This window comes from Macaca mulatta, chromosome 5 (assembly GCF_049350105.2).
Source record: "Macaca mulatta isolate MMU2019108-1 chromosome 5, T2T-MMU8v2.0, whole genome shotgun sequence".
In the NCBI taxonomy this organism is placed as follows: Eukaryota; Metazoa; Chordata; class Mammalia; order Primates; family Cercopithecidae; genus Macaca; species Macaca mulatta.
Window position 1 is genome coordinate 192,078,488 of NC_133410.1, and position 24,359 is coordinate 192,102,846.

The 24,359-nt window shown below is 40.9% G+C and overlaps 2 protein-coding genes and 1 non-coding gene across 5 annotated transcripts in view; 1 reads left to right on the forward strand and 2 right to left on the reverse strand.

Annotated features, from left to right (window-relative positions):
- Positions 1-2,523: 2,523 nt before the first annotated feature.
- Positions 2,524-21,263, reverse strand: RWDD4 (RWD domain containing 4). Of its 2 annotated transcripts, NM_001257574.1 has the most exon segments (8): positions 2,531-4,341; positions 8,582-8,584; positions 8,718-8,767; positions 11,622-11,739; positions 13,098-13,245; positions 13,332-13,441; positions 17,989-18,069; positions 21,010-21,229. In NM_001257574.1, coding segments are annotated over 8 exon segments (567 nt in total). In that variant the 5' UTR covers positions 21,034-21,229; the 3' UTR covers positions 2,531-4,308.
- LOC114678537 (U6 spliceosomal RNA) lies at positions 15,681-15,786 on the reverse strand. Its single transcript, XR_003729976.2, has one exon. It is a non-coding gene; the product is annotated as a U6 spliceosomal RNA (small nuclear RNA).
- A 107-nt stretch (positions 21,264-21,370) lies between the features above and the next one.
- Positions 21,371-24,359, forward strand: part of TRAPPC11 (trafficking protein particle complex subunit 11) — a 54,500-nt gene continuing 51,511 nt past the window's right edge. For both annotated transcript variants that reach the window (XR_013417390.1, XM_015139579.3), the window contains exon 1: positions 21,371-21,525. The gene's annotated coding sequence lies outside the window, so the exon portion shown is untranslated. The remainder of the gene's footprint in view (positions 21,526-24,359) is intronic.

Genomic DNA, 24,359 nt, shown 5'->3' on the forward strand with positions numbered 1-24,359 from the left:
CTCAATCAAACACCTGCTCCTCTCCTCATACTGGGCAATGTAGCTTCACTTAACTGATCTTCAGGAATAATGCAAAAATCAATGATAAAAGTCCTTAGCACTTTGAAAGGCACATTTTGTGCCTCTGAAAATTAAGTCTTCATATAAAAGTCGTTTCATCTTTCGCATGCTCTGATCAGTGGCTTTCACACCTTTTTCATGACTCATTTTAGTAAATTTTACATAGTGATTCAGTACCCACACATGCACACCCCAAATTAAAGTTTTCACAGTGGGATAAAAACCTCTTACAACACGTAGTGCATGCTGGTATTTTCTGTTCAATTCTATTGCCTCCCATTCCATTAAAAAATGCTAGTAAAGACCCCTAATTAATTTCCTCACTAAAGGAACACAAATTTGAAAATCACTCTAGGTTACATATTACTTATTTTTTTGTCACATTAACTGAAAATACTGAAATTTTGAATCTTAGATGACCAGGCAATCCCTCTTGTTCTGTTTTCACTATGGAATATCCAAAGGTAAAAACGCGCAAACACAAATCTCTATTGTTACTACATAGCATCACTCTTATATTTATTATTTTTGAGACAGGGTCTTGCTCTGTTGCCCAGGCTGGAGTGCAATGGCGCAATCTCTGCTCACCACAACCTCCACCTCCCAGATTCAAGCGATTCTTGTGCCTCAGCCTCCTGAGTAGCTGGGATTACAGGTGCCTGTCACCTTGCACAGCTAGTTTTTTTTTGTATTTTTAGTAGAGATGGGGTTTTGCTGTGTTGGCCAGGCTGGTCTTGAACTCCTAGCCTCAAATGATCTGCCTGCCTTGGCCTCCCAGAGTGCTGTGATTACAGGAGTGAGCCACCACACCCTGCCAAATTTATTGTTAAAGCAATCACAGACAGCCTTCCGGAAACACTGGCCGAATCCTCAAAACTGCCCTCTTGTGCGAATCTGGAGTCCTAGTTACTTGGGAGCCTAGGTCCTGGAGAGGCTGCAGTGACTTACGATCATGTCACTGCACTCCAGCCTGGGTGACAGACAGGGCAAGACCCTATCTCTCTACAAAAAAAAAAGAAAAAGAAAAAGAAAAAGAAAACTCTCCAAAAAAAAATCCAAGATCCAGGGTTAGGCCTATCTATAGAACCAAGCAGGGCTTGGTGAAAGTTTGAATCAACCAACAAATAAAAAAAGTTGTGGCCTGTGAAGAAATGATGTGGAATGATTCTAATGCTGCAATCAAAAGGAGAAAATCCAAAATGCTGGCTTCGAACCAGTTTCATTCCGTAGGATATTTATACGTATCAGAGTGGTCAAGGTTCACTGCAAGTGTATTTGTCATCTTTAACTTCAATTTCAATTTTTTCATTTCAAGAAGTTCTCTTTGGTTTTCAAATCTTGTCTGATAATTTTCTTGTTCCCTATTCAGTTTCTTATTTATCTGAAACACACTGTACAGTATCGCTATACCCTTGCAGCTCCCATTCCCCTAAGATTTTTTTGGCAGGCTCTCATGCTTTGCTTTTATGCATTGTGATTTTTGACTGTGAGGGCACATTCCATAAACTCTTTATGGGGCACCTGGTTGGTGGTCTGGGTTCAAGTTGAGTTCTGAAAGAACAGAGCAGATGTGTGTTCATTTCTCACAGTCACCTAGAGCCCCTAGCGATTTGGTTCTTTCAACTAAAATACTGGCTTGAGGGTTTGTCTGTTTTAAAATCACACGTGGGGGAGGAATTTGGGCTGAAATCCAAGTGTGAGGTAACCTGGGGGCACAAACTGTCAGGAGTGTGTGTACATACACTTACATATGTGTATATATATGTATATACTTATATTTTACTCTTCCATTCAGAACCACAGTTCAAGCCAGAAATGTCCTCAGGGTTCACACTGCAGGATGGGCCTCAGTCTTACAGATGTTTCAGGGGTGTGACTCCCTAACCTAGGCTGATCCTGGCCTTCATCTCGTGTCTTCTGGACCCTTGAAACTGAAAACTAAAGCCGTTCTTAACCTCTAGGTTCCAACTTTCACTGAATTTTTTAGCCTCTAGGCATTCCTTATCGTCTGTGAGCTCATTTGAAAAACATTTTTTAGGCCGGGCCCGGTGGCTCACACCTGTAATCCCAGCACTTTGGGAGGCTAAGGCGGACGGATCACAAGGTCAGGAGATCGAGACCATCCTGGCTAACACGGTGAAACCCCATCTCTACTAAAAATACAAAAAAATTAGCCGGGTGTGGTGGTGGGTGCCTGTACTCCCAGCTACTCGGGAGGCTGAGGCAGGAGAATGGCGGGTGAACCCGGGAGGCGGAGCTTGCAGTGAGCCGAGATCGCACCACTGCACTCCAGCCTGGGCGACATTGTGAGACTCTGTCTCAAAAAAAAAAAAAAAAAATTTTTTTAATCCAACATTTTGAATAGTTTCTAGTAGGAGGGTACATCTTGTACCATAAGGCCATGCAGATTTATAAGATCAACAATTCTCTCTGAAGTGATATGAAATAAAATGTGAAGAAAAATCACTGTGTATAATTCAGACTTTATTGCTTATTAATTATGTCACTCCACAACATTTTAAGTAAACAGACATTGCGAAAATATACTGGGAGTGTTAAACAGATGACGGCAATATTGATGAGGCTGTTCAAGTGTTTTACATAAGGTAATAAGAGGCACCACCATCACCATTACTCCTAGAAATTTGTACATTTCATATAAAAAGAGTAAAAATAGTTCATTGGCATGTAACTAGCATCATTCTCTGTAATCTATGAGCCATAATAAGCCTGAACAGTTTCAGTCTCCTCAGAGCAAAACAAAGTATTTTATTCCACCAGCAGATGTTTCTTCCAAAACAAAAAACAAACCAATACAACGACAAATACTACCCACACACAACCCTGAAACATAAGTTGCCATATTCCAGTGGTCCTGAATTTTAACACGTTTTACTCTACATTAATTCAAGAAATAAAATGTGAAACAGCTTTTGAAAATGAGATTAACTCCTTTGCTGTCATTATACTTACTCTATAATTCAAACTATTTAGCTGAAGTCAGTTAACGAGTGAAAACTGCAGACACAGCTCAAACTACTCTTAACTTCTTTAAACGTTTATTGTTCTATCAAAACTCAGCCCCAAGCTGCACAGGTGTAACTTGAGGCACTAACAATCTCCCTACCAGACATAACAGTTTCATGTGTTCTTAAAGCTGGGCGCATATACAAAATCACTGTACAAACACATAAACATCAGAAACCTTTCCTGGTACAAGTAGACAATAGTTTCCTCTACTATTATTATTTTTAAATCAAGCATGTGTAATGATTCAGCATATAAAAGACTCCCATGTACATGATTAAAAAGATGCTCAGGTTGAGAAATACATTTGAATACTTGAAAAGACACTCCAAAAAAGAAACAAGACTTGAAATGTGGTTTTATGTTGAACCATTTAGGAGACCTCAGTTATCCAACAACTAAAAGCACACAACAGCAGATAAATAGGATTTTATTAAAATCAATGTCTCCAACAATACAAAAATTAAACATTAAGGCATCTTTTACTCCCATCCTGGTATATGCAAGAGAAATGTTTTAAAGAAGGGCCAGTATTTCTTACTGAAATGCTTTCTAGTGTATTTGGCAGGTTTGTTTTTATATTCTCCTATTCCGCATATCACTCAAAGCACTCAGGATCAAACATCTTGAACCAAATCAAGAGAAAAGTATAAAGGGAAGCAGTTGACCTTTCAAAAATTAAAAGAAACTACAGAAAGTATCATGTATAAAGTTCAAATACCAGCATTTAAATTTCTCTGAAGCAATTTATGGTTCAGTAATTAAGCAAAAGAAGAGATGAAGATTTTAAGATGAGAAGCCTATTAATATGGATTGCACTATGGAGTAACTGTTCACTGAGTACTCTGCTCCACTGGGATGACAGTTTGAAAAGGGCTTCATCCTCCTTTAAGAAAATAGCACATCCACCAGGATAAGATCATATAAATTAACACTGATTCTTATTCCCCATGCCTGTCCATTTACAAAGCTCAAGAGGCTTCATAAAGTATACTAAACATTAACATTTTCACCTTTTATTAAGGCAAGTTTGTGAAAATAATTTAATACAACCAGATCTCTTCATGAACTTTCAACTTACAACCTTTTTAATGTAAGAAACATACAAAAAATTGTTTTATAAAAAGCCACCTCAATACCAGAAAATAGTAATGAAAGATTTTGAACCCAGTTTTACTTTTAAAAGAATGCTCTTTCCTTGTCTCAAATTCCAAGTGCTACTCACTCATCATCCTTAGAGCCAGTTTTGCTTAACTATAAAAAAAGAGAAAATATAGTCAACAAGTTTAAGCGGTGTTTTCTGAGTTCATTATTTCCATGGAGTATCAAAATTAAACTATCGGCAACAAGGTTCAAGTAACTTAAATCACCTGTAGCTTTTATCACATGTAGCTACTTTTCAACTTCAAGCTCAGCTACTTCAAACAGGTTTCAAAATGTAACCTCGACAAAAATCTAAACAGAAAGAGGTGGTGGGTGGGTGGGTGAGTGAGAGACTCTTGAAGCTTTCTAGGAAGTAAACTGGAACCAAGAATATACAAATAGAAGCACCATCTATAAAATGAATGACATTCTTCAAGTTCTTGTTTTCTATCACACATTCTTTTTAAAATTTTCTAAAAATAATTTTAAATTGTGGTCAAATTTAAAAAATACGTAATATAAGATTTACCATCTTAACCAGACAATAAATTCTTATGGTTTTGAAAATATAAAAGTCTTATTTTTGCATTGCAATTTTTTTTCTAAGAAAAATCTTTGGCAGGGGTTGGCAAATTTGGGGTAAGGGGGGCAGATAAAATACAAAGACGATTCTGATCAGACTAGTGCTCCGACTACTGAGAAAGGCCACTGCACCTGACAAGAACGCTAGCGAGTGTGGGAAGTTGTGAAAAGCAGAAACTACTAACGGTGCTGGTTCTCAAATATTTCGGCCTGAGGACCTCTTCCCATTCTCAAAATTTTAAAACTTTTTGTAGAGAGGGAGTCTCACCAAGTTTCCCAGATGGTCTTGAACTCCTGGGCTCAAGCAATCCTCCTGCTTAGGCCACCCAAAGTGCTGGGATTACAGGCGTGAGCCACCACGCCCCTTTATTATCAAGCTCAGTGGAAGACAGCTGGCTTCTCACAAATATGCTTCAACAGTAAATCAGGTATAATGGAAGACAGCTAACAACAACACAGTAGAAGTACTAAGAACCTGGGTTAATATGCACATCCTCAACCTACTAATTGAGAAAATTCTGGTAAACACAAGAAAATACAAGCATACGTTCTCTTAGTGCTTTAACAGTATTAGTGATGGCATCATCAAATGTCATGTAGCCTCTGGAAAACGCCAGAGAAGTTTCATAAGAAAATGGGTTAAGGCCAGGCGTGGTGGCTCACACCTGTAATCCCAGCACTTTGGGAGGCTGAGATGGGTGGATCACTTGAGGTCAGGAGTTTGAGACCAGCCTGGCCAATATGGTGAAACCCCCATCTCTACTAAAAATACAAAAATTAGCCGGGTATGGTGGTGCATGCACATAGTCCCAGGCTGAGGTAGAAGAATCGCTTGAACCTGGGAGGTGGAGGTTGCAGTGAGCTGAAATTGCGCCACTGAACTCCAGCTTGGGTGACAGAGCAAGACTCCATCTCAAAAAAAAGGGTTAAAGGGCACACATCATCTTAGTATTATGATGCAAATAGTTTTGACCTTGCCTACCCTCCGAGACAGTCCCTCAGGGACATCCCAGGGGTCTAAAGCCCACAGTTGGAAACTACTGGCTTAGCATAATAGATTCAGAGACCAAATTATGTCTAAGTGGTAACCTCCTTAAAAATACCTTCTTTCGGGCTGGGCATGGTGGCTCATGCCTGTAATCCCAGCACTTTGGGAGGCTGAGGCGAGTGGATCACCTGAGGTCAGGAGTTCCAAGATCAGCCTGGCCAACATGGTGAAACCCCATCTCTACTAAAAAATACCAAAATTAGCTGGGCGTGGTGGCAAGCACCTGTAATTCCAGCTACTTGGGAGGCTGAGGCAGGAGAATCACTTGAACCCGGGAGGTAGAGGTTGCAGTGAGCTGAGACTGCGCCACTGCACTACAGTCTGGGTAACAAGTGCGAAACTCTGTCTCAAAAACAAACAAACAAGAAAAACAACAAAAAACTTCTTTCATCTCCCAAGATTACTGGATAATTTGAATTTTACTCTTTGTAACAAATTGGAGTTCTATTTATATTAACAGGGACTCTTAAAAATAAAAACTTCCAGAGCTAGGGAAGGAGGAGCACTATCAACACCTTTAGATCAGATTCTTTTTCTTCTCACTTTCGGCTTAGAGCCGCACTGAGAGAGGCAACATTTTGACTAAGAAAATTACTCATTCTGGAGCACAGTATATTTGGAGGAAAGAATGAATTTAGCTGGTTAGGCTTTACGTTGGTACACGTAGGACACATGAGTATCCATCGAGCATCAGTGAAGAAGGGCCTGGGAAAATGAGAGAATGCCAGAGGCTTCACTCATACAGCTGTCTTATATAGGGGAGGAAGAAATACTGCGTTTCTTCCAATTGTAAGTTAGGGCCCCACTCCCAGGAAATAATTTTGTGCTAGCTACTGGGAGCACTAAGATTATTTTAAAGTTTCAATAGAAAATGCATTCCATGGAACAAACAGCTGGCTTTCACATGAAGTTTAAGAAAATGGCCAGGGCTGGGCACCGTGGCTCATACCTGTAATACCAACACTTTGGGAGGCAGAGGTGAGGGGGATCGCTTGAGGCCACGAGTTTGAGACCACCCTGGTCTACATGGCGAAAGCCCGTCTCTATTAAAAACACAAAAATTAGCCAGGTGTGGTGGTGCATGCCTGTAGTCCCAGCTACTTGGGAGGCTGTGGCACGAAAATTGCTTGAACCCAGGAGCAGAGGGTGCAGTAAGCTGAGATTATGCCATTGCACTGCAGCCTGGGTGACAGAGCGAGACTCAGCTTCCAAAAAAAAAAAAGCCAGGAGCAGTGGCTCACGCCAGTAAACCCAGCACTTTGGGAGGCCAAGGTGGGAGGATCACTTGAGCCCAGGAGTTCAGAACCAGCAGCCTGGGCAAGAAAGTGAGACCCTGTCTCTAGTAAAAATAAAAAAGTTGAATGCAGCGGTACATGTCTGTGGCCCCCGCTACATGTGACGCTGCGGTGAGAGGATCGCCTAATCTGGGGAGGTCAAGGCTGGACTGAGCCGTGTTCACGCCACTACACTGTAGCTTGGGCAACAGAACCAGACCTTGTCTTCAAAAACAAAACAATAACAAAAAGCCCAAAACAAAAAACAAAAAGGTTTAAGAACACACTGCTTGTAAATTACCTGTATTTGTGGGTCCTCACTAAAATCCTAGTCTTTAACTACCCTTGCATCACATTAAACACTTCTCACAGTATTTGTGGCACTAAATGGAATGCAAAATTTATTTCATTAAGTCCTAAAAAGAGAATTAATTTACTGTGTTAAAAATTAGTTTAACGTATTTGAAACTACAGCTAATACAAGAAAAATTTGAGACATGTAGGCAGATAAATTCAAAATGAAAGTAAACAATTTTAAACAAAAACAGAAAATTGTTCTTGATATGATGAACAACTATGTTTAAGATCTGTCCTTAAAAAAACCCGCAAAAACTGGGGCCAGGTGTGGTGGCTGACGCCTGTAATCCCAGCACTTTGTGAGGCCGAGTTAGGAGGATCACCTGAGCCCAGGAGGTCGAGACCAGCCTGGGCAATATATCTATCTCTGCAAATAATAAAAAAAAATTAGCCAGGCATGGTGGCACATGCCTTTGATCCCAGCTAGTCAGGAGGCTGAGGCTCACTTAAGCCTGGGAGGTCAAGGCTGCAGTGAGCTGTGATCATGCCACCAGCTAGCCCGGGTGATAGGGCAAGATCCTGTCTCAAAAACAAAAAACAAAAACTTAAAAGTAATTTCTACTAAGAAAGCAAAACATTCTTTTCCATATCTGGTTTTCTTCAGTTTCCATATATTGTTGATAACTTGGAGTCATATTTAAGAATCTGCATTATTTTTTCTTTTCTTTTTTTTTGAGATGGAGTCTCACTCTGTTGCCCAGGCTGGAGTGCAGTGGCACGATCTCAGCTTACTGCAACCTCCGTCTCCTGGGTTCAAGCAAATTCTCGTGCCTCAGCCTCCTGAGTAGTTGGGACTACAGTCGTGTGCCACCATGCCCAGCTAATTTTTGTAGGGTTTCACCATGTTGGCAAGGCTAGTCTCGAACTCCTGACCTCAGGTGATCCAACCACCTTGACCTCCCAAAGTGCTGGGATTACAGGTGTGAGCCACTGTGCCCTAAGCATCTGCATTCTTAAGATGTACTTACATAGTCATACTATATTGTAGTTGTAACTTCTGCAAATTTTCCATTATTAAAAAAAAAAAAAAGATCTAAAATTGAGAGTGTAAGGAAGAGAAGAATGTAAAAGGTATTTCAAAAATACTTACATGCTGAATGTAAAAAAGAAACAGACATCCCAGTAAATTTCAAAGGTTGTGAAGGGGAAAACAAAAAATAAGAATTTCATTATTTGCTGGTAATAATCATAACAAGTTTAAAGACTAGAATAAAAATGTTATATACCTTCACAACATCAACCCAGTTCCAGCCTCGAGGAAGTTCTCCTTTGTGATCTAGAAGATAAAAAATAGTAATTTTATTTCTAAGACCAACCAGTTAGCTTTAAACTAATATTCTAAATAATATATAATAATATAAAATTTTATATACTATTGTACACAAATAGGTTAAAAATTTAAATGACATATTACTAAGTTGGAAAAAGAGTTTATCATTATGAATCGATACTGTTCTCCTGGGAATACTTGCAAAATATTTTAGGTATACTCCGTTTTTACATTTATGGTATTGCTATCCAAGACAAAACCTGATATCAAGGAAAAAATATGGAGATGGGTTGGTAATGCCAGGAAGAGCAGTTAATCCATTTATTAGTTTCATGCATCTGCATGAAGCTACTGCTTTATATAAGGCCACTGTTTATTTAAGTAAGAAGTTGTATTGTTCTGTTTAATAAATCAGTGTTTCACGCCCAGAAGCTTGGCTTCAGACAGGAGGACTCACAAATATATGCTGGGCTTGGCTTCAAGACTAAGAGGAGGGCTGGCTAACTTATGTATTAGTTGCTATGCTCTGATAAAAGATTCATTATTTAATCTAACATTCTTTAAAAAGGGCTTTAATCTGTTGGGATTGCTTGGAAACTAGCTTATAATTCATACTTTACAAAGTGCTTTTATTCTTTTAACAGAATATTCAAATTTAAAGAATAGTTTAACAAATACTATCTAAAAATTCTTCAATTTAAAATGGCTTGATTTCCTTCATGCTTGATGTATTAACACACATGTCTCAACTTTATGAAACCTTCAAAATTGACACTCAAAACAAGTACATTATATGAATTTTCCAGCTAGGGAAAAATAAATTAACCCATGATACTTATAGGAGAGAAGCAATATTACTGGAGCTCAATTTTAGATGCTATTCGTTCTTTTCTCTTTCACGCCAAGAAGAATTGTATCCCACTGGTTACTGGTTATAGGGGGCACATCACCAGTTTTGGTTAACTAAAACTTAGCCACAGTGCCGTGGTTGTCCCATTAAAATTTTATTTAGAATGAAAGCTCCAAGTCACAAACTCCTATACTGTCATTATAAGAAGGCAATGGCTTTAGGTGGGCATCATCAAAGAGATGAAGGTAGGGAGATATTAACGAAACAGAGTGATCACAGGTCATCATGTATGAAGGCAATAGTACCTCACTGACATACACGCTACAACATTCAAAGAGAGATAAACCAAACTCTAGACAACAGACTGTAATGGCTAACAACTTACTGCTTCAGTTGTTTTTATACTTTAATGCTGCTCTGACATTAGGTAGAATGAATTCCTACTTTTTTTTATTTTACAAACCATTACCATTTCAAAAACGTATTTTGGGGACAAACACAGAGTTGCTATTTGCCATAGACAAACATTAAACAGAACATAAACCACAGAAAACCTCCCATTCCATTACAAAAGAAAGGGCATTTAAAAGGCCCTCACCAGGCCGGACGCAGTGGCTCAAGCCTGTAATCCCAGCACTTTGGGAGGCCGAGGCGGGCAGATCACGAGGTCAGGAGACTGAGATCAGCCTAGCCAATATGGTGAAACCCCATCTCTACAAAAAATACAAAAATTAGCCAGGTGTGGTGGCACATGCCTGTAGTCTCAGCTACTTGGGAGGCTGAGGCAGGACAATTGCCTGAACCCAGGAGGCGGCAGTTGCAGTGAGCCGAGATCCGGCCACTGCACTCCAGCCTGGGTGATAGAGTGAGACTCTGTCTCAAAAAAAAAAAAAAAGGCCCTCACCACAATAAAAGGGTCTGTTCTTCTCAAGAGAAACTTTTAACCTCACATAGTAGCACACACATAGATACAAATGACAATGTCCTCATTTGCCCGGTGAAAAGGTTTACAGACTGTTATCAATTTGCAAGTTTTCAGGTTAAATAAAGAAAAGCAATCAAATATTATTGTTGGTATGGCCTGGAGTTTATAATCTTCTTCTAAAGAATTCTTGTTTAGAACATATGAGAATTCTATTCTCAAATATTATGGTTGTATAAATAAGTTAACTACAGGCAAAAATGTTAAATTATTTATCACACTAACACCTAATGGTATACCAGTATTCATTTCAAATGAAAGCTGTATTTCAAAAAATTTTTGATAACACACAGCTAATAAAGAGGTAAACAAAATCCCAAACATGTAGGTAGGACATGTTTTTGTAGACTATTTGAATGTTCCTCAACCTCTAGACTCATTTATACTTTGCCACTCAGTTACCTTTTTTTTCAAATGGCGACCTCTTGTGATGAAGTAGTAGTAGATATTTTTCTTTTTTTTTTTTGAGACAGTTTTGCTGTTGTTGCCCAGCCTAAAGTGCAGTGGCACGATCTCGGCTTGCTGCAACGGCTGCCTCCTGGGTTCAAGCGATCCTTCTGCCTCAGCCTCCCAAAATATTTTCAATATACATATGTGACCCAAAAGTTCACTGGCCCAAATGCTCCAAGAAAGAGTAGAGAATTAATCTAGACATATCCACCAGATCACACTAAAAAGCAATCCATTTATCTAGGTTATAAAAGAAAAAGAACAGCCGGGTGTGGTGGCTCACACCTGTAATCCCAGCACTTTGGGAGGCAGAGGCAGGCAGATTACCTGAGGTCAGGAGTTCAAGAGCAGCCTGGCCAACATGGTGAAACCCCGTCTCTACTAAAAATACAAAAATTAGCCGGGTGTGGTGGCGTGTGCCTGTAGTCCCAGCTACTCGGGAGGCTGAGGCAGGAGAACTGCTTGAACCTGGGAGGTGGAGGTTGCAGTGAGCTGAGATCATGCCACTGCACTCCAGCCTGGGTGACAGAGCAAGACTCAGTCTAAAAAAAAAAAAAAGAAAAGAAACACATACAAACCTGTTTTGTCTGCCAGCTTACGCTTCTGGGCTTTTGAAAGTTGTTCTTTTTTGTCTTTTTTCTTACTTGATGGGGCTGTATTAGGAGTTTCAATTGAGATGCTATTGCTTATCGATGTCTAAAAAAAAGAAATAATTATCAGCCTCATACCTTACAACTTGTGTTACACTAAATACAGCTACACCCCGAAGTGGGTTGATAATTTTTACACTTATGAAATAAAAGAATCCTGTATTAGTATGATTCATTTTTAAAATCAAGTGCCCTTAACACATTATTGGTTTCACTCTTTTAAAAGTTCAGATCGAAGGACGTAATATTAGTTCAATTGTTATAACCAACATCCTGGGAAGGAAGATCTGATTATCAGCATTATGTTAAAGATCTGAGGTTGCAAAGTAGTATTACAATTCAGTTAACTTGCTGTTATTTGGAAATTCAATTAAAACCTTTTTTTTCTTTACAGAGCTGTTTCTCAGTGTGAATATTTGACAGTTTAAACATGTCTTTAGAAAAATCACATGTGCCTACCTAGAACATCCTGGTTTCCAGAAGAAAAAATTTAAGACATTTGGGTTAATGCAGTCAGGGTATATGATAGCTAAAATTTAAAACGCTTACTAGGTCTAAGCACTGCTGCAAATGTTTTCCACATACCACACATTTGATCCTCACCACAATCTTAGGAGGTAGATACTATATAACCCCCATTTTACAGACGAGGAACTGAGCACAGAAAGATTAAGAAACTTGCCCAAAGTCACAGAGTTGGTAAGTGGTGCAGTGATGTGAACCCAGGCAGTCTGGCCCAGAGTCCATGATCTTAGCTACCACCCTCCACTGCTCCTCCAGTTGCCTCTTGGGGTTCTGTGCCCTGTTGGGAATGTGAAAGCCAAAACCACTCAAACAGAAGACAGGCCTTGCTGCCAAAAGCTTACCACTGGGTTCACAAGACAACACTAAATTACACTGAACCACTCAAAGTCTTTTAGTGCATGACGTGGTGCAAAGGGGTCTCATACACAGATGTTTAAGGTCATAAAAGAAATATTTCCTAAAACTATTCTAGAAATAATAATAAAACAATTTTTTCTATTCAATAAAGTTTCCACATGCTGCAACTTCTGCAAATTGAACCGTGGCAAGACTACTTACAACAAAACAAGCCTCATGGAGAAAGCAATTTCATACTTATTTTAGCACTGCATAACAGATCCCTTAGCTGTCTAAGCTTTATGAAGATATTAAACAAATACTGGTCTTTGATAAAGGATAAAAATCTAGAGAATATAATATCATTTTTTAGGTTAAATAGAAAAATTCTGAAATTCATTGTTCTTATTTAACTCAGGGGTAACTCTCACTTTAACAAAGTCTTCTTCCAATTCTGAATAGATATTAACTAGTGCAAATGTATTACTAACAGCAAAACCAAAACAACAAAAGAATCTGGCAAAAAAATAATCACACACTCACTGCGGAATTAACGGGATTGTGATTCTCCATGAACTGCTCTTTATTGTCTTTGGCATATTCAAACAATGTATAGGTCATCGCGGTTCCCAGGTTAGCTTCCACTGCTTCCTGCAGCTTGGCTAATATACTCTGCTTTACAGCAGACGATCTACAAAGCACAGCAAAAATACCTTGCTGAGAGAAAAGTGTAACAGAGCGTGAAATGAAAAGCAGTAAAAACAAGACACTACTCACATGGTGTTGTTAAAAAAAGCGTTCATAGATAGAATTGGAGGTGTTTGGGGATATGTTTCTGTCCAGGAAATCTCTATTAAGAAGGCTTTGGGATCACCATTTTCACCTATCTGAAGAGAAGGGGAAATCTTAGGCTTGTAAAAAGTGATACAAAGACAGAAAACTAAATTATAATCTTCAAAATGGTGAATTCTTTCCAATACTCACGCTCAGATCAGAAATGTAATATTTTGAAAAGTCCAGGGATACAGGCTAGGACTGAGCAGGGGTGCAGGGAGTCACAGGACAGTCTGATTTTAATTTAGTCCTAGCATGCCTTTATACGTTCCGTTTATGCCCATGTCCTGTCCCTAACCAGCCTATCAGCTTTTCTAGTACCACGCCTACATCTCAGGGATTTTTTAGTGTTTTCACCAGTTTTCTGAGGATGAAAGTAAGACATCAACTTATCCGTGGGATACAGAAAGAGAAGGGGCAAAAGTAATTCACAAACTCGACACACCTCATCTTTGTTTTAAGTTATCCAACTGCTAAATCCCAAGAGGCACAATCCCAAGAGGTAAGAAAACGAAATTTAAAACTGAGAGAAAGAAGGAAAAGGCAAAGGATAAGGGAAAGGAATGCCTTCAGCTGATAATAATTTCTGAATAAAGACGCCCTTCTTTTGCTCTGCCAACTTTTTATTTAAACATTTTTAATCTTAAAGAAAAATTGAAATAGTATAATGAACACTCACTGACATTGATCCCATTCACCAAATACTTTTTGCCCCATTTACTTTATCCGTCCCCCTTTCCACCATAGCATCAACCCCTACTCTCCCAATGTGATTTTTTCCCCCTTTGGTTTTTGCTGAAACATTTAACAGTAATGAAATTTCCTCAATATTTGAGTAAAGTATCTTAAGAAAAGGACAATCTTCTTCATAACCACAAGATCATTATTACACCCCAGAAATTCAACATTGGCACAAAAATACTACCTAATGCATAAACTCTATTAAAAACTACCCAATCATATCTAAAGTGTCCTTTAATAGGCATCATCCCAATCCACAAATCCATAATCCATTGAGGGATCATGGATTGCACTGGGTTGCTATGCCTCTTTATTCTGCTTTAATTTAGAACGGTCTCCAGCCTTCTCCCCTGCCTTTTTTTTTTTTTTTTGAGACAGGGTCTCACTCAATTGCCCAGGCTGGGGTGCAGTGGCACAATCACAGCGGTTGCAGTGAGCTGAGACTATGCCACTGCACTCCAGCCCAGGCGACAGAGCAAGAGTCTGTGGCAAAAGTAAAAAAAAATAAAATAAAAAAAGAAATCTGCTGGGTATGGCGGCTCATGCCGGTAGTCTCAGCACTTTGGGAGGCCAAGGTGGGCAGATCACCTGAGCTCAAGAGATCTAGACCATCCTGGCCAACACAGTGAAATCCCGTCTCTACTGAAAATACAAAAATTAGCCAGGCGTGGTGGCGCATGCCTGTAGTCCCAGCTATTCGGGAGGCTGAGGCAGGAGAATCGCTTGAACCCAGGAGGCGGAGGTTGCAGTGAGCTGAGATCGCACCACTGCACTACAGCCTGGCGACAGAGCAAGACTCCATCTCAAACAACAACAACAACAACAACTTCCCACCTCAGTCACTCAAGTAGCTGGTGTGTGCCCCATGCCAGACAAATTTTAAAAAACTTTCGGTAGAGATAAGGTCTCCCTATGTTGCCCAGGCTGGTCTCGAACTCCTGAGCTCAAGTGATCTTCCTGCCTCAGACTCCCAAAGTGCTGGGATTATAGGCATGAGCCACTGTGCCTGGCTTCCCCTGCCTTTTAAACCAAAAATAATACAGGCTAGTTTTCTTATATAATGTCCCCAGATCTGAACTCATTCAAATTAAACATTTGTGGTAAGAAAGCTATAGAGGTGATGTGGCATCTTCCCACAGCATCATATAAGGAGGTACACAAGATCGTCCAGAATCATCATTGGTGACACTAAGATTGATCACATGGTTAAGGTGATCTTCTCCAGATCTCTTCAACGTAAACCTTTTCATTTTGTAATTAAGGAATAATCTCGCTGGGTGAGGTGGCTCATGTCTGTAATCCCAGCTCTTTGGGAAGCTGAGGTGGGAGGATTACTTGAGGCCAGGAGTTAGAGACCAGCCTGGGCAACATAGCAGGACCCTGTCTCTATTAAAAAAAAAAATCATCGTCATCTGTGGGGCAGCTCTACAAAACAAGGTATGAATACCTTGTTTCTCAACAACCTTTCACCCAAAGGCTTTAGCCTTCATTAACAGTCCTTAACGGTAACTAACTATTATACTGGTGGTTGCAAAATGGTGATTTTCTAGTCAAACTATGGAATGATACATGAATCAACGTTCTCATCCTTGCACAGGGCTATGCTAATCTCCTCTGTATTGTTATTAAAATAAATGTAGGGATCTCCTGATAGACCTGGATAAGGATTATCTGCATAATAAATGTCATTGGTTTATGTTTATGTTTTAAACATAGATGATAAAAAGTGATAAAAGTTACCTGCTTCATGCAATCACTACATCCTTTCTCATGGTGCATTTAGGAATAAATTATCACATGCCTCACACTGTGCTGGGTACTGAAGATACAAAGATAGAGACCAGGCCATTCCTATCTTCAAGACAGATATTTATATAACTTACAAAACTGCAATATGAATAATAACTCAAAAGTAACAAAACAAAGTATGAAGAAATGGGGAATGGCTAATTCTGATCCAAAGTCAGAGCTGACACAGGAGACATGGCCCAAATATTAATGTGTCGCAGAGGAGGCCTGAGCTAGGCCTTAAAGGAGAGGCAGGGGGATAATGGACCTGAGGTGAGGGAAAGATTAAACAATGTGTGCAAAAGCACAGTACTAGAAAAAAATATATGGGGGAAAATCTAACAACGCATTATGTCTAAGGCATGTGAGTGGTGGGAAAAGTTTGGAGAGACAGAAACAAACAGAAAGATCTGGAGTGTCATGTGAAAAAATTTAGTCCTCATTTTATAGGCAAGAGGAGCCCATGGAGAAACATTTTTGAACAAGAGAATGGGATGACTACTTGAATGTTTCAGAGAGCCAGCTAGTACCGTTGGAGGACTAATGGTGGAGTATAAGGGGGAAGCTAAAGAAAGTACTAAATCAGGGAAGTCAACTAGGAGGCTACCAGACTATTCTGTGCAAGAACTGAGTGGTGTGACTTAGGACACAGGCAGAACTTTACCGCTGACCCTTTGACTATCAACACGCTGTCTCCTAATCTCATGTCTCATTCCTCCTAAATCCATCCTATGGGTCACATCAGTGTCCGTCTTATAGTACATATAAATGTCCTACAGCATTCTGTAGTGTGCTCCAAATCACTGCCATGGTGAATGAGACATTTAGGAAAGTACAGGGAAATTCTCAACCTCCCATTTGCTAAGGAGAGAGTAGCAACCGGATTCAAATAGAAGGGCCTAGGACTTAGCTCCACTGTTAATTTTGGACATTTGAGGTTCCTGGTCATTATATACTTGGAGATGGTGTAAGGACTGTTAAGCTTGAAAGGGAATTGAGAACAGAAACTTATTTTCTGTGACGGCCATCCATCCATCCTGCATAAGGATCATTTCTCATAGTTTAAACTGTGACAGTGTTAATAATAACTGTAAACCTTTTCCAAAAAACTTTCCCATTCCACTACTTATAATCATTTGCTTTTTTTGCGTCCCGCTCTGTCGCCCAGACTGGAGTACAGTGGCACAATCTCTGCTCACTGGAACCTCCCCCTCCCGGGTTCAAGCGATTCTCCTGCCTCGGCCTCCCAAGTAGCTGGGATTACAGGCGTGCACCATCATGCCTGGCTAATTTTTGTGTTTTTAGTAGATACAGGGTTTCACCATGCTGGTCAGCTCGTCTTGAACTCCTGACCTCAGGTGATCCTCCTGCCTCAGCCTCTCAAAGTTCTCGGATTAAAGGTGTGGGCCACTGTGCCCCACCTACTTATTATCATTTGAATAAAAGGTTTATATGACTTATTTACGGAAAAAAAATACTGTTACTATTTTTTTTTTTTTTTTTGAGACAGGAGTCTCGCTCTGTCGCAGTGGTGTGATCTCGGCTCATTGCAAGCTCTGCCTCCCAGGTTCACGCTATTCTCCTGCCTCAGCCTCCCGAGTAGCTGGGACTATAGGCACGGGTCACCACGCCCGGCTGATTTTTTGTATTTTTAGTGGAGATGGGGTTTCACCATGTTGACCAGGCTGGTCTTGATCTCCTGACCTCGTGATCCACCCACCTCGGCCTCCCAAAGTGCTGGGATTACAGGCGTGAGCCACCGTGCCCAGCCCTACTGTTACTATTTTATGTTAAAGATAAGATCACATAATTTTTAAGGTTTTTTCCATTTCTAACAGCTTATGATTCTGGTACAATAAAAACAAGTTTATCCTGGTTCTTTAAAAGTTTCTGAATTAAGTTTTCAAACGTTAAAAATGGACTGATGTTTGGGTGATATTTCCATTTAAATGCTATAGAAAATACAGACATAATAAATTTAAACAAGTTTAAAAAACAAAATAAGCATTTTTAGCCACTTTTAGTCTTTTCTAGCAAAGTTCTAAGTGCTCTTACTCATGCCATGTCTTACCCTATATTGAAAAGAAACTGGACTTAATTCCCGGAAACTTTCATCTCCTTCGTAAATAGAGCGTAATGCTTCTAGTTCCATCTGAAATAAAGAACTGAATGAGTTTTGTTCAGTGGCATAAATGAATTAGAAATAGAGGGTCTTTACTTTCTCATTCAAGCCCACTCAACTATGTAAAGCTTGACCAACTTACATAACCTTAGATACTTACCACATAGGTGCATGCAGCAACACATGACAATATTACTACCAATGATACTTTCAAACTCTGTGTCAGGCAGTGCTAAGCACTGTACAATGCATTATCGCACAGACTTCTCAAATCAACCCTGTCGAGAGGCTCCTACTATTTTCTCCTTCCTACGGAGGCAAGGAAGTCTAAAGCCACTCCAGAGCAAGTGCTCTTAGCACTCTGCTGAAGAGGACCCTGGGTGCAAAGAGCATTAAACCTGAAGACAAGAACTATGAAAAACAATACTTTCCCATTATTGACATACATTTATTTTATATGTAATCCTTCCCACAGTGATACAAAGCTTTAAAAAACACCTAAGGGCAAGAAAAATAACTTTAAGAAAAATGCTGACAAGTATCTACCCAAGACGAGACAGGACTGTCAGAGAAAATGTAACTAGTAATCCTTGCTTGGACATAGTTCTTAGAACATTTTGGTATTACAACTGAGAAGTTCATCACTGTGATCACTGATGAATACCCGAGAAAATAAGTAAAGAAAGATTGCACTTGGGTACGTGTTTGAGTTTTTCAAAAAGATGCAAGTCATGAATTCTACAAACTAAAGATGGTGAAAGTGAGCTTGATCTATAGTCAAAATTTTAGAAAAGAAATTATTGAACGGGCGTGGTGGTTCACGCCTGTAATCCCAACACTTTCGGAGGCCGAGGTGGGCGGATCACCTGAGGTCAGGAATTCGCGGTCAGCCTGGCCAACATGGTGAAACCCCATCTCTACTAAAAATACAAAAATTAGCTGGGCATGGTGATGGGCACCTATAGTCCCAGCTACTCAGGAGGCTGAGGCAGGAGAATCGCTTGAACCCGGGAGGTGGAGGTTGCAGTGAGCCAAGATCAGGCCACTGCACTCCAACCTGGGCTGCAGAGCGAGACTCCGTCTCAAAAACAGCAACAACAACAACAAAAAGAAATTACTGAAGAAATAGTGTGTGAGGAACCGGGAGATGAAGGAGTAGTCCCTGAGACCTAGCAAGCATATGAAAAACAAGATAAACCCTTCTTAGAAAGGGAAACTTGATTGGCACAAAGAAGAAAGGCATAAAACACCGACTATACAGATTTCAGCCAGGCTCCATAGGTTTCTCTTGCTACCGTTACAGAAAAAAAAAAAAAACACAGAAATTCAAGCTGGATTAAAGAATAACTAAGATTAGATTGGAACAAAAACCTTACTCAAGATACAGTACTACTCCTGCCCCTAATCCTTTCCCATATTTTAATTAATGACTTGGACAGGTACAAAAATAGAAGGCAAGTTTATTAAATTTGTGGATGACAATTTGTTGGGATAGTGAATAATGCTGATAGCAGAATAAGAACCCAAAAAGTCTTTGAAAAGCAAGCTAATGATGAAATTTAGCAGGGTAAGTAGAACTTGTATTAATACTTAGATACCTAAATATAGAAGTTGAAGATGAAAGACAAATTGCTTTGTAAAAAGCACTTAAAAGATTTTAGTTGACAGTAAATTTAACTAGACAAAACAGCATGATGCCACAATTTTGAAACAGGACATTTAAAAAATTAAAATCTGTCCACAGACATGTGATTCCAGGAGAGTGAAGAAATTAACAAAGAATGGATATATGAAGACAAGCTAAAAGGAACCACTTCATCTGAGAAGAGGTCTGAGAAACTGGGCAGGAAACTATCTTCAAAGATCAGAACATCGATCATCTGAAAGAAGAATGAAATTTTCCTGTCAAACTGGAGATTCCTGGGCCCACCACAGAAATTCTGATTCAGTAGGTCTGGGGTGGAGTGCAGGCATCTTGTTTTCTAGCAACGATCTAAATGGTTCTAAGGTAGGGAACTCTGGTCAAACTCTGAGAAATATTACACTGTATGTTCTTTGCTTTGCAGGGAGACAAAGCTATTAATGCATTCACTTAGAAATTTACCTGGCAAGAATATTTTAGAAGAGATTCAGATATCAGCTAGCTAGCTTGTTGAACTTTGGGTTCTTTAAAGGTTACCTTCCAATCCAGAGATTCTATTACATTTATCATGTAAAAGTAGTAAGTTTCAAGCATTATACTTTAAATTAACAGTGAACTTATCTACCACCCAGTAAAACCTGGTTTCTAGTCCCGATTCTACCACATACTTACCGTGCAGCCCTGCGGCTATCATCTACCTACCTATCAAAGTTAGAAGGTTCCCCTACAGATGGCCTGTGGCACCCACCCCCAACTCTAATATTGCATGATTCAATGTCAAAATGGCATCTCACCAGGAAATATCTGAGCATAAACTGTAAGTTCAGGTGGTACATGAATGCTCAAAACACAAGGGTAAAAGATTTCCCCAAACAATATGGACAGAAGCACCATTAACGTCATTTTCTTCCATGAGAAATGTAACTAACTTAATTAGCCCTCTACTAGCCAAGAGATTTAAAAAGGTGACCAGACTAAAATTTAAAGGTGATCAGCCTAACTCAGTAAACAGGCACTGAACACATGGGATTCAAGGAGAGCCAAGAGCACTGGATCGTGCACCAAGGACGCTCATCCCTGTTATCAAGGAAACTAGGGGAGACTCTAGGATTTGCAAACATGAAAAATGAGGGGGGAAGAGAGGCAGAGGCGGACTCCTGCCCATTCACGCGCGCTTGGGTGGGACCCCGGTGAACTCGGGGCACCCCGGCCGGCTCCGAGGGCGCAGGGCACGTGCCGGGCAGCCCGTCCGGGCACCAGGTCTCACCGGTCCCCGGGGCTGCGCGCCGCGCCCGCGCTGGGAGAGGGCCCTGAGCCGGGTGGCTCACCTCCTGGTCCTCGTTGGCACTCATCGCGCCGGTCGCGGGGCGCCTCCTGAGCGGACGGCTTTCCCAACAACGAAGAGACAGCGGGGGCAGCGGCCCACAGGCCGGGCGTCCCCCTTTGGCGCCTCGGTTGTGGCGGCGGCAGTCTTCGCACTGGCAGACGCCAATCGCGTGCGCCCCGGGCCTCGGCAGCGCCCAGCCGCCGGCAGTGGGCTGTGGGCTCGGGGCAGGAGCCGCGGCTGGTGGGGCCTGGAAGTGCAGCGTCTTCCTGACGCTCGGAGGAGCGGCGTAAAGTTCCGGGACAGCGATTGGTGTAGAGCGCTGTCACTCAGGCCCAGAAAGTGCTTCCTGTGCTGGGGGAGGTGGGTACAGGGAAGTCTCGCCTGTTGGAGCTGGCTGTGGGGCTGCAGCGGTGGGGACGGGCCCCGGCGTTCTGTGACATCCCCCCGCCTCCCCTCGTCTTGTCCCGGCTGGCGGCGACAGGCCTTAGCTGCAGCGGGCCCGGGGCGTGGGGCCTGGGTGAGTCCGGGCCGGGAGACCCGCGGGGCCAGGCGGGATCGCCGAGGAAGAGAGCTAGCTCTTAACAATGCTGGTTTGGGGGCCTGCGTTTTGCAATCCCGTCGACGAGTGCAATCCTGGCACTTCTCTTTTAGACCCAAGGAAAGACGCACCCATTTCTGGGGCCTCCCAGGTTTAAGACAGGGGAATAAGAGGAGGAAGATATCTGCCTTTAGGGACTGCAATGTTATTCCTCTGCCTTTCCTCACCGGAGCTACCAGAGCAGATACTGCGACCAGGGGGGCGGTGTTTCTCCTAGGTTGGGTTGTTTTTTTCTCATCTTTAACATCGAAATATCATTTCGTCCCCACACTGTCGTTCCTCCTTTGTTCGTTTTGTAGTTGAACATCTCTCAATCCCATTCTCAGGAGCCTTGTGTCCTACACCCTGAACTTCCAGTTAGTTAAAAGGAAAAAAAAGCAACCACATTAGGTTTTAGGGTTTTTTTAGTTCCCAGTTTGATTGGGCCACTTTTCTTACCTCTCACGCTAGTTTCCAGTTTACTTCCCTTGCATTACTGGATCTCCCATTCATTATTCACCTTCTATAGTTGCGCTTCCTTTCATGTATAGTTTCGTTGGTTGCTCCACTGGCTTCTTCCAGGATAGCTGAAAATTTCTCCTTCCAGCCTGTCATTGAGATCCTTTCAATCTGCGCCTGTGCGTATCGGTGTTCTCATTCAAATTCCTTTGCTGCAAAATAAGCACGACCATTTCAAGTGCCATGGGAGAACGTGGCAATAATTTCTGTTACAATTTTCATGCCGTGATTTTGGAACAGATTTCCCATAATTTAGATCTCTGCTGTCCAGTTCTGTAGCCGGTAGCTACATCAGGCATTTGAAATAGGCTAGTCTGAATTGAGTTGTGCCGTGAGTGTAAAATACACACCAGATTTTGAAGATTCAGTGCAAAAAAAGGTAAAATATGTCATTAACTTCTATATTAGTGTCAGTATGATAATATTTTGGACATACTGTACTGCCTTAAGTTGAATATTATTAAAATGAATTCCATCCACATTTTACTTTTTAATATGACTGCTAGAAAATTTTAATTTATTTATGTGACTCGTATTTGTATTGGATGACACAGTCATTTTTAGTTCCTCTTATTTCAGCTCCATATTCAAAGACCACAGCTATGTCTTTTGGGCCTCTGGAGTTATTACAGGAAATGGCCTCTAGTCTAGACTCATATTAAGCAAAGGTGCCCGTATTGTATTTTGGTCACCTGCTTTTTGTTGTCGTTGTTGAGACGGAGTCTTGCTCTGTTGCCCAGGCTGGAGTGCAGTGGTGCGATCTCGGTTCACTGCAATCTCTGCCTCCCAGATTCAAGCAATTCTCCTGCCTCATATTCCTGAGTAGCTGGGACTACAGGCGCGCTGTCACCATGCCTAGCTAATTTTTGTATTTTTAGTAGAGACTTGGTTTTACTATATTGGTCAGGCTGGTTTTGAACTCCTGACCTCGTGAATCGCCCTCCTTGGCCTCCCAAAGTGCTGGGATTACAGGCGTGAGCCACTGTGCCCAGCCTGGTCACCCGTTTTTAATTTTCATTCCCAAATTACCCAGAACTAGACTGTTTCTTTCTCTGAACATGCAATCCTTTGCCCTCATAACTTAATCCTGTCCTAAAAATATTTAAACAATTCTAAAACTATCTGTTGTAGACATTTCTGGCAAGCTTTACAAATCATTTATTCAATACCTATTGTTCTCTCAGTACGTAAACATGAGAAAACTAATAGTCTTTCCTAAATTAACCTTTCAGTTGAAAATATTCCATGTTTTGGGGATCAGGTATTAGCCTAAGTGTGCCTCACTTTTCACAAAGATTGTATTAGACTTCTCTATAATATACTGGTGTAGATTACCTTTTAAAAGAGCCTCATGACATATTCGTTTTCAAATAAGATTAAATTTAAAATATAGTGATAATATTGTTTGGAATAACTTTTTTTTTTTTTTTGCGACACAATCTTGCTCTGTCACCCAGGCTGGAGTGCAGTGGCACAATCATAGTTCACTGTAACTGTAAACACCTAGACTCAAGTGATCCTCCCATCTCAGCCTCCCAAGTAGCTGGGACTACAAGTGTGCACCACCATGCCTGTCTATTTTCTTTTTTATTTCTTTTAGAGACAGGATCTCACTGTGTTTCCCAGACTGGTCTCGAACTCCTGGCCTCAACAGTCCTCTGGCCTTGTCCTCCCAAAGTGCTGGGATTATAGGCATGAGCCACTTGTGCCTTACCTGAATTCTCTATAGTATACTGGTATAGATTATCCTTTAAAAGAACCTCATTTGGGAGGCCAAGGCGGGCAGTCACCTGAGGTCACGAGATCAAGACCATCCTGGCCAACATGGTGAAACACCGTCTCTACTAAAATACAAAAATATTAGCTGGGCGTGGTGGCACATGCCTGTAGTCCCAGCTACTAGGGAGGCTGAGGCAGGGGAATCACTTGAACCCGCAAGGTGGAGGTTATAGTGAGCTGAGATCATGCCACTGCACTCCAGCTTGGTGACAGAGCGAGACTCTGTCTCAAAAAAAAAAAAAAAAAAAAAAATATATATATATATATATGTATATATAATATGACAGTCTTGTTTGTGATAAACATAGTTTTATATACTTACAAAGTCAGGGCATACTTTAGATTTATTATGGACTGATTCTTAGCTAAAGAATGCAATGGAAACATCCTCTGAGAAGTTTCCATTCATTGTTAGTTTTTCCCTTACAGATTTTTCTTTAAAGAGTACATTTTATATTGTGGCAAATGAGACAACA

Excerpts from the sequence above, each read along its gene's own strand:
- RWDD4 (XM_015139574.3), bottom strand. The coding sequence starts at position 21,033 with ATGAGTGCCAACGAGGACCAGGAG. Across the intron at positions 11,740-13,097 it reads ACAATCCCGTTAATTCCGCA|ACATCGATAAGCAATAGCAT; the intron begins GTGAGTGTGTGA and ends TCTTTTTTTTAG. Across the intron at positions 4,342-8,717 it reads ACTGGGTTGATGTTGTGAAG|TTAAGCAAAACTGGCTCTAA; the intron begins GTATATAACATT and ends CTTTTTTTATAG.